The sequence below is a fragment of the Magallana gigas genome, chromosome 9 (assembly GCF_963853765.1).
Source record: "Magallana gigas chromosome 9, xbMagGiga1.1, whole genome shotgun sequence".
Taxonomy (NCBI): Eukaryota; Metazoa; Mollusca; class Bivalvia; order Ostreida; family Ostreidae; genus Magallana; species Magallana gigas.
Window position 1 is genome coordinate 24,585,403 of NC_088861.1, and position 11,012 is coordinate 24,596,414.

General features: G+C 30.3%; 1 protein-coding gene across 1 annotated transcript in view; it reads right to left on the minus strand.

Moving 5' to 3' along the window:
• Positions 1–11,012, minus strand: part of LOC136271863 (uncharacterized protein F44E2.8-like) — a 51,203-nt gene that overhangs the window by 4,334 nt on the left and 35,857 nt on the right. The window contains exons 4-5 of the mRNA XM_066072426.1: positions 6,733–6,771; positions 1,018–1,066 (exon numbers count right to left, since the gene is read on the minus strand). Coding sequence (XP_065928498.1) covers positions 1,018–1,066; positions 6,733–6,771 — 88 coding nt within the window. The remainder of the gene's footprint in view (positions 1–1,017; positions 1,067–6,732; positions 6,772–11,012) is intronic.

An 11,012-nucleotide genomic window follows, 5' to 3' on the forward strand; every position in this document is an offset into this window, starting at 1 on the left:
GAAGAAACAGTTTTTCTTTTGGTTAACTATGAGATCATGTATATGTATTGATCTCCTTTTAATATATATCTCTATATAAAGATATACAACTACCTTTAAATGGAGAACAATAGACAAACATGCGCTGATTATGTAAGTATGTATAAGATAAGAAGTGGGCATCCTATGTCAGAGGAAAATGTAATGACCCCTACTCCGCACTTTGTAAATGTGAACTTTAAATGAATGTAAATACATAAAGTTGCAGTTATAAATGTAATGACCAATTCCTACAACCAAAGGTAATATGCTCATTATTTAAAAAAAAATTGTTGCAATCTTTATCTCCTAAATTGCAGTCATTATTTATCGGGAAAAATAACGTGATAAAGAAATGATAAAACGAGAAGTGACAGCGCCCATGATCTGATAATTTTAAGAACATACTGTAAATGTATTATATTTGGTGTGTAAGGTATTTGGCGGAACAAGTTAGCCAAGATTTTAAATAATACATGAATGTACCTAATCTTATATATTTATGAATAGAATATAGTGTTGTACTTGATTTAACTTAAGCGACAATCCGCCTAAAACGCTAAAATCATTCACAGCTAAATACGATCCACAAAAATTATTTCTAAGAGTTCTACTCCGAAGTAAAGTCTCAAATTTATCATTTTTTTTTCTATCAAAACCTTTGGAGAGAAATGTTCCTCTAAAGTTATGGTATCATTAAGTAATCATTCTAAGTGATGGAAGCAAAAACTCGAGAAAGAGTAAAATGTTTACTAATAGACCGCAATTTTTTAATCAAATTTTAAAAAAAATCTGATTAGCGATGTAGATCAACCTAATTGGTCCTTTTCTTTTCAATACATGACAAATAACGTTGAACATTGCGATTTACATATTGTCATATACTTCCATTGTTCTATCCATAATTAAAGCTAAATTGTTCTGCCACAACGGAATTATCATAAAGGGTACAACCATAATATTATACATGTATATGAATGTGAGATATACTTCAATTACCATTTTTCATCAATGAGTCCCTTTCTTTCATAGAAGTTTTCTCTAGTATCTGAAAAAAGACACATTGGCCTGATGAGTGAAGATTGCAAAAGTCCTATTGTTATATTTTTTAAGAATAACATTTTTACCAGTTTATTAAACTTGTTAGACCCCAAATTATATTTTGATTTTAAAAGATCATTCGACAATGAAGAAAAGTGTTAATGCAAGGTTATTCTCATTTGAAGCAAAAATAAATGTTATTTTTTTATGTCATTTTATCTATAGTTTGAGAAGGAATACACGCTCGGATCCAAAATATTTTCCAGGGGGAAGGGGGAGGGGGTGCGACAGTTTATATTTCAATTTTTTGTTTGGGGTGCGGGCTCCAAATCATATATTTGACAATTTTTTGATGTAATTTAAATAAGACTAAGCCATACTACAGTCATGGACATGAATAGTATAGAACAAAACACAAATTAAAACACACACACACACACACACACACACACACACACACACATGTGTGTGTGTGTGTGTGTGTGTGTGTGTGTGTGTGTGTGTGTGTGTGTGTGTGTGTGTGTGTGTGTGTGTGTGTGTGTGTGTGTGTGTGTTTATCGGTTTATATACTTGTCTGACTATGTTTTCTTTCTGTCTCTAGTGAAGTGAATGTGATGTGTATACCCTGTGATTTTAAAAATAAGTTATCATGTAGGCTTATACGGAAGCCCATTTAGGACCTATCCAAAAATATTTTTGAATTTGATATAACGATTTCTTATAACCCAAATATATAAAGTTTATTCAAAGAACTTATGGTACTTATGCATGCATTATAAAATAATATTGAGGAAAGGGATATGCAGAAATCTATGATTTTTGTGAAAGATGAACATTTTAGTCAGTGATTGTTATGTTTGTTTGTTATTTAATGTGTTAATGAGGGAAATAACATTCATTTAGTACCATTTTTAAATAAAAAATTTTGAGTTTTAGTCATGTTAATGAAATAAGTTTATCATTGTAAGAAATATTTGGTTATGAATGATTAACTACTGTCATGATGAATTATAAAGAAAATATTGTCCCATCCTATACCCTGAATTCTTTATCTACATTGTCTCACTCTATCCAACTAAAAATTGAGTACTAGCCTACGCTGAGATGGAGGGGTGTTTCATCCTATTGGAGTTAATTGGGGCTTAGCATGAGGAAAACGGGGTTAAGCACTGACCTTCTGCACCTTTATGCCTCGGACAAGGATTTAACTAACAACCTATTTAAACCCACCCAACGCATCCTATCCCCAAATCGGTATTTTTTCTTAAGTTTGTTAAATAAACTCTTCTGATTTTTATATAAGATTATATGTTTGAATTCTATTTAAAAATATACTACACAATTTCTTATATCTTTTCCAAGCGTTTAATATGTAAAACGAATCCTAGAAATCTGTGACATTTTCATTGCATAGCTTGATATTTGAATTAAATATTTTACTTCAAATGTTCATCATATCATTTCTATCTGCAGATGTTTCTCTGATTTTATTGGTTGAAGCTAACACCCATTTTAATTCCATCTTTAAATATGCATTTATATATTATTTATCAAGTACGCGTACATTCTATTGAAAAGGTACCTGTACATAACATTTCCTTAAATCTTTTTGCATATAAAAATAACTCTTTGCTTCAAAATTGAATTCTTAGTCTTCTTTGGTGAAGATTAGGTTTTTTATGACATGTTGTGTTGTATTGTAGTAAGAATCACCATATATTCTAATTAGAAGAGCTATATAACAGTAAAACTAAAGGTATCATGTTAAGATCTCATGCAAAATGGTGCGAAGAAGGAGAAAACTCAACAAAATATTTTCTATCCCTTGAGAAAAGAAATTATAAAAATAAGCGTATAGATAAACTTGTAGTAAACAATACAATTCTGAAAGATATAAAAGTTATACTAGAAAAAGAAAAAAAATTATTTTCAGAATTTATATAAATCATCTGAAATAAATGTAACTAAAAATGAATTAACCTTTTTCAATAATTTAAATATTCCTAGAATATCTGAACAAGAGACAAAGAAATGTGGGGGTGAAATTAAGGAATCAGAATGTCTTAAAATTCTATCCGACTTCAAACTTAATAAAACCCCAGGAACCGATGGCTTTCAGGTAGAGTTTTATAAATATTTTTGGAGTGATATCAAAGACTTAGTTCTTGAAAGTATAAATTTCTACATTAAAAAAAAGTGTATGTCATATGATCAAAGAAAGGGTGTCATCACTCTAGTACCCAAAAAGGATAAAGACAGAACTAATTTAAAAAACTGGAGGCCTTTATCCCTTCTAAATTTTGACTATAAATTAGTGGCAAAGGTGTTAGCTAACAGAATCATTGACAGTTTACCAAAATTAATTGATCCTGATCAAACAGGTTATATAAAAGAAAGGTTTATTGGTGAAAATATCAGAACCATTTCAGACCTTATTGCATATACAAATTTGAAAAATATCTCAGGCTTGATTTTACTAGTAGACTTTGAAAAAGCTTTTGATACAGTTGAGTGGTATTACTTAGAAAAAGTTCTTAGTATATTTGGGTTTGGAAATAGTTTTAAGTCATGGGTCAAAATTTTATATACTAATATTTCTAGCTGTATAATTAATGATGGATACACCTCAATTTTTTTTCAATTTAAGGAGAGGAGTAAGACAAGGCTGCCCTCTATCACCATACTTATTCGTATTATGTGTAGAAATTTTAGCATTAGCAATAAGACAAAATAAAAACATAAGAGGTATCAAAATAGGTGAAACTGAATTTAAAATCAGTCAACTTGCTGATGATACAACTTGTTTTCTTAGTGATGAAGAGTCAGGTTATGAAGTTCTCAACATTATGCAAAGGTTTTATAAATTATCTGGACTAAAAATAAATTTGAATAAAACAGAAGCAATCTGGATAGGATCAAAAAGAAATTATAAACCAGGCACTCTGCCAGTAAAATGGTCCAGAGGGGAATTTTTCTCCTTAGGTGTTTGGTTCAGCAGTGAAAATGAAAATAACGCTGTCGACAAAAATTTAAAAACCAAATTAGAGGATTTAAAAGTAACCCTTAATCTCTGGAAAATGCGTAATCTATCACTTTTAGGGAAAATTCTAATCGTGAAAACATTAGCGTTGTCAAAACTTGTATTCCTAGCCTCTGTCATTCCAATACCAGAAAACATAATTAATGTAGTACAAAAATAAATAAATTTTATATGGAATTCGGAGATCCCTAAAATAAAATATACTATTAGCTGTCAAAAGTTAGCTGATGGTGGACTAAAAGCTCCAAATTTTGAAATTCAAGTTAAATCACTTCAAATAAATTGGATCAAAAGATTTTTTAGTGAGAGTGATGCAAAATGGAAAAAATTAATAAATGCTTTTTTTAGTAAAATAGAAATTACTGATCTTCTCTTAACAAGATGTAGCCTGCCAAGTTTTCCAGCAAAGTTACCTACCTTTTACAGAATGCTTGTGGTTTAACAATTTTATATGCATCGACAATAAATCAATCTTTTTTTCTGAATGGTATAAAAATGGTATAATGTTTTTAAAAGATATTATTAACAATTATGGTTCTTTCTTAACCTTAGATGAGTTTTACGAAAAATTTAAATTTAAACCCTCTTTTCTTCAATACAACAGTCTTTTTTCCTCTATCCAAAATAACTGGAAAAAACATGTCAAAGACAAAACACATCCTCCCCATAGCGAAGGGAATATAATGCACTCCTTGTCTGTTCAAGGAAAACTTATACCATTGTGTGAATTAAAATGTAAAGATGCATATTGGATTTTAATTAACAGTTGTAAGGAAATTACTCTCTGTATCCAAAAATGGTCAGAAATATTTGAAGTAGAAATTCCAGTCTCTGATTATAAAAAGATATTTAATTTACCTTTTCAGTGTTGCACACAAACTAACGCACACTCTCTTCAGCTCAAAATATTACACAGAATCATAGTACATAACAAGTCGCTTTCTAATATGAAATTGATTCCAAGTCCGAACTGTAACACAGACAACTGTAATGAAATTGACACTATACATCATAGATATTTCCAATGTAAAAGCATACAAATTTTCTGGAAAGATCTAATATATTGGTGGCAACAACATATAGAAAATGTCAATCACTTAACAATGCAAGATGTCATATTTGGTATCTACAAAGTAAAAAATGTTCCACTAAATTATTGTACTTTACTTGGAAAATGCTTTATACATCTAATTCATTCAAAATCTCCTGGCAAACAAATTTAGTTCATTGCTTTTAAAAATTTTCTAAGAAACAAACTTCATGCGAAAGAAAATTATCTTTGTTCGAAGAATCAAATGCTCATTTTTTACGAATTATGGCAGCCAATATTATTTAACTTATAAACTGTAGTCTTTCAGTATTATATGGATTGTCTTGATTGTTTGAAGATTGCTGATCAATGCTTTCTACCATGTTAAAAACTAAGATGCATGTATATTTAGATCCATGTTAATATTTTAGCTCCATGTCCAAAGTACTCGTATATTGATCTGTTTCCATGCTATTTATCATTTATTTTATTGTGAAACGTTTTGAATTATGTTCTAAAAATATATGTACCATAATTGTTGAGCCAATAAAATATTCACTATAAAAAAAAAAAAAAAAAAAAAGAAAAGAATCACCATATATTATCTAACGTTATTTTAAAAAAAAGAATTTAAGAAATCAGTGATTTTTTTGTTTAACTTTTTTGTTTTCGCCCTAAAAATGACAAAAAGGGTGATTTTTAGACAGAAAAAAAACACCAAAAAAAATATCAAAACATGAAATGGGGTTTTTCCTAACCCATGAGTATCGAAAAAATGTAATAAGCTGACAAGACATCTGCTTGATACATACTTATAGATATTAAGTGATAAATCATAGTTTCTATCTTATATTACTGGAGTATTCAATGTTGGGGCTTTTTTTCATGCATACAAGTGGTGCTTTGTGTCAGAGTAATCTCTCCTTTACTTTTCTTTTCTTTTCTTTTTTTTTCACCGGTCGTCTTTGATGATAAACCCAAAGTCATCTATTATCAAGATGGTGTTTGATTGACAGTTTGAAGGCTTAAAGCTGGGTCATGTTTCACAGAAAAAAGCAATCTATGTTAAAAAATTAGGACCCCTGAAACATTTCAAAATAAGGTTTCAGCCCTCATTGTTAGTTTACAATTACATGATTTACCACATTTCATTTGTAAAAAATAAATGTGTTTTCGAAGAATCTTGTGGATAATTTTAATTAAATCTCATTAAGATCTTTTTCTAATAACGTTTGCTTTTTACAAACCTCTATCTCAAACACTAGAATATCATTTGAATATTATTGAAGTTATGATTAAAGAAAACTGAAATTTTTAAAAGACATACCAATAAAAGCATAATTATGTTTAAATAGTTCTTCCGATTCTTATAATTGTAATTCCTTAATAATTCATTTTTTCCCGAATTGTTTTCATCAATACCTCACCGTTGTGTCATAAGAAAACCACTTTTTTTAAAATAAGAATTTTTAAAGTCTTTATTTAATTTAATAAATTAGAATTTAAAACAATCCCATTAGAAACAAAATAAGCTTAATATTTATTGTCCTGGTTTTAGGTAATATTTATTCTTAGCTTGATTTGATTATTAATTTGAACTTACCTTCATGTTTTACCGACTTTTCTCTTTGATCATCAGAATCTAAAAGGTAAATATAAAATAGAGAAAATCAAAAAAGTAAATGTTAGATAGGAAACAATTATATATATATATATATATATATATATATATATATATATATATATATATATATATATATATATATATATATATATATATATTTATTTATTTATTTTTTTTAAAATCTTATATGGTAGGCAATTATAATGGAGCCCATGAGCCACATCGTACATATTGCGTTTGCAGTCTTCGTCAAAAAGTCAGACTGACTATGAATAAGTGTACTTGCTACTTCGACAAATTGTGAATGTAGAATTTTGAGTGACGCTCTGTTACATGTACGATGCCGATCCACAAACATGATCCTTCGTGAGTAGTCCTAAGCCTTGATAGTTTATCAATTATCAATGCTCTAGTGTGACCTCTTGACCCAGTCTGCTGTCATGCAGGAATAAAAAGATTTGCTCAAAAAGTGTTATAGAGGGGAAAATGCTTGCAGTAATAAATATTTCTGTAAAACTGTTGGTTGATTCGACATGGCTTGATGATTTTAGATCTGACAGCGCTTACATTAAACTTGTTATTTAAATGTGATTGCAGTATTATTATGTTATATGATATGTTGCTTAACTCAATGATAAATTATTCTGTTTTGCATAATGTAATTTTGAATAATCTGAAAAACGTTTATACAACAGAAAGTGTACTTTTCTGGACGTAAATAACCTTGTTTTGTCCGTCCTTAACTATTTTTTCTTTTCTTTTTTAAATTAGTTTATTAATTAACCGAATAATTAACCGAAATTAGTTACTGTTGCAAAAGAGAATAGAACAGCAGTTTTTGTTTAGAAAAATATACTTATACTTTCAAGAAACAGATGTTGGACTGCTCATTTGCATGATGGGAAGTTCACCAGTACTAGTGATGATGTCAAACAACTTCAAACAACTGAAATGCCTATTGCGGATCTTTTACAGCAGATGCTTTTATTGTGTCAATGAAATGAAAAATTGTGTTTTGACTTTGATGATGCTAATAAATCTGACAGACACAGACTGAAAGATTTTATTAGGGATCACCAAAGCACACATTCGAGAAAAATGGTACCCATTGGCCTCGTAGTTTACAAGAAGAAGTTAAAAATATTAAATTGTTAACGCATGACGGATGACGCACACCACACGATGACAGATGAAGACCAATTACAATTGCAATACATGTACTTAAAATACACAATTGTGTCAGTACTTCCAGTGACGACCAGCAGTTACCCCGATCAAACAAAACAGCTTAAACACATTTACATACACCGATCTCTTATTTACAGCTATTGATGACATCATATTTAAATATTTAAGAAAGATCTGATGGCTAATTTGTTGACCACCCTGCCTCTATAACTCTATTCCCCATGAAGCGTTTTACCTTTTACCCCCTAATGCCACGATATGACGCGTTGGTCATTTCCCTAATAACGACTTATGCTGCGTCTATAGAGAAACTCAATATGATTTGTTTATTTTACTTGTGTGAATCAAAATTTAGTGGCAAATAACATCTAACAGTGTCTACCTTACACAGACGAGTATATACAGTCAAGTAATGCAAGGGTTTGAAAGATATCACGTGACAAACACACCTATGACGTTTAAAAAATGGCGGCATCAGACGAGTATGGCAAAGATTTGTTAAAGATATTATAGACGATTCTTTGTGCTAAAAATTACCACTATCTGATTATGAAAATGTTCTATCCAGTTCCTTTGAAGTTTATGACAGGAATCTGGTTGATAAGCTGTTAATTAATGCTAATTCAAAACACTTTCATGGCAACAACAATGGCGGCCTCCGAATATCGGCACATGTGCATTGCGGCAGTCAGGGCATAAAGAAGGAACTATTTTGAAGTTCTCAAATGAGAAGTAAACATTTCGGTAAATAAAGTAAGAAAAATACATCAGATACAGTGAACATATTTTAATTACAGAGAAAAGAGGAACGTTCCTCGGATGCTTTATATAGCTTTTATGTGGAAAAAAAAACAAGAGAGAAACTAATGAAAGATTTTACGCTCTTCTGATGCTTTATATAGCTTTCAGATACAATGTACAGATTTCATGTAAGGGAAAATTAGCTACGAACGTTCCTCAGTTGCTTCGTCAAGATTGCTGTTAAGTAAAAAGAAGAACGTTCCTCAGATGAAATGTAGAGATGTTAGTTTTGGTGAAGAGGAACATTATTCTGATGCTCCATAAGGTTTTATAAGGACAAGAGGAACCTTCCCCATTTTAAAAGTATGTTTAATGATTTTTTATTTCTAATTTAAAGATCAATAATTCAAGAAAATTTAATAAAATTCACAGGCCGAAAAACAATCTTAAAGCAAGTCCTTAAAGGTGGCTTAAAGGTGGCTTAAAGGATATACAATCTTTAAGCCACCTTTAAGTCACCTTTAAGCTGAGCTTATAGGTCCTTAATGTCCAAACTTTTTAAAGTCACTTTACAGCCATCTTTAAGCCACCTTTCAGCACCTTTAAGTGGCATTTACGATCCCTTTAAGTTGTCTTTACACCATCTTTAAGTTTCCTTTAAGTCAAGTTTGATCAAGCTGAACAATAAAACATAAATTATATTAAATGCAAAAGCTCTTTTATAGGGATGGTGATCCGAGTGATTTCCAAGGCAAAAGGGGAGGGGGGGGGGGGGGGGGCTGGTGTTACAGGCGATTTTAATTGTCACTCCATTAAACACAGATCGTTATCATCAACACCGCTCCGATTGACACAGATTGCCGCTATTTTTTTTTTTTGGTTTCAAAATAATTGTAGGGGTGAGAGCAGTCTCTGTATTTAAATCTGAAATTATATAAAAGTATGTTTGTTTCCTATTATAAATTAATCGGTGAAATCTCTCTCTCTCTCTCTCTCTCTCTCTCTCTCTCTCTCTCAGTTCATCCGTTTATTAAACAATATTCAGAGAAAATAAACAAAAAATGCATGATTTAATTTAATAATCGGTTTAAGGTATGTATTTTTTTTTTACAATTTTAATTAATTCTAGGTCTAATTCTAGATCTGCTAGATACATGTTAAAGATGAAAGACTCTCAACTGCCTTTGTTATATCAGGCAGGATATTACTGCTTTGTTTGTCTAGACAGAGTTTTGTTCGTTTGTGTATATCTAATTAGAGTCTATTGTTTGTCCTACTTAAGAAAACCCCAGGAACTAACACAGAATATACAAGATATACACAACAGGTGTGTCGTGTGCCCATGTGCACGTCAGGGTTTCTAAAGACGTTGAAATCTTAGTATGTAGGTGTATACAATAAGTCTAGTGAATAAAAGTTTACTTACATTTGTAAATCATTTTGAAAGTAATATTTCCTAACTTTGGGTTTTAAAAATGTTACGTCTACAAATTAAAGATACATGTATGTAAAAGTAAAATCTAGAGGCTAATTAATTACCGTACCGGTGATCATAAATAGGGGTTAATTATTTAAATATATGTATAAGGGTAAATATGGCAAAACCGGGCTGGTACATCATACATTTGTATGTACAAGTATATGTATACATCATTTGCAAGTGCCACATGCAGTAAATACGTCACCGGTAATTGGTAGTATTGTTTGTTATAGAATTGATAGTCTAAAAACCATGTATTCAATTAAATATTTAAACATACTGGAACGGCGCCGTGATCATGAAAACCGGGAAACTGCGTACAACTAATACCCTTATAGTTTCAAAGCGTTTAATAAAAAAAAATGATTTCATCTTCTTCTTAGCATTTCATTTAACGTATATATATACTCAGTTTAAATTTATTAACTAAGTTGACCTACTAGTAAGCCGAACGGTTTCCATTCAGGTATAATATTTTTTTTTCACTGAAGACCTAGTTCCGTATTTCATTCTAAATAAATGCATGCATGTAATTTATAAATATAAATTAGATATAATTGATTGTTACAAACTGAATGGAAGTCAAAATCTTTTTAAGTAAAAAATACACATTCAATACATTGATTCAATATCTACTAATATATAGGATATAAAAACCATTAAAAACATGTAAGTTGCCGTGGCGCAGAGGGAGTGAGGTGATGCTTATAAACAAAGTGTCCCGGGTTCAATCCTCGTCTTGGGCGTTTTGATATAATTTGTTTCATTTTATTTTCTAGAACAAAACCGTTTTCTATACCTTTTCTATCATAAAATTAATACATTTTGTTGGTAAATTAATCACAATATT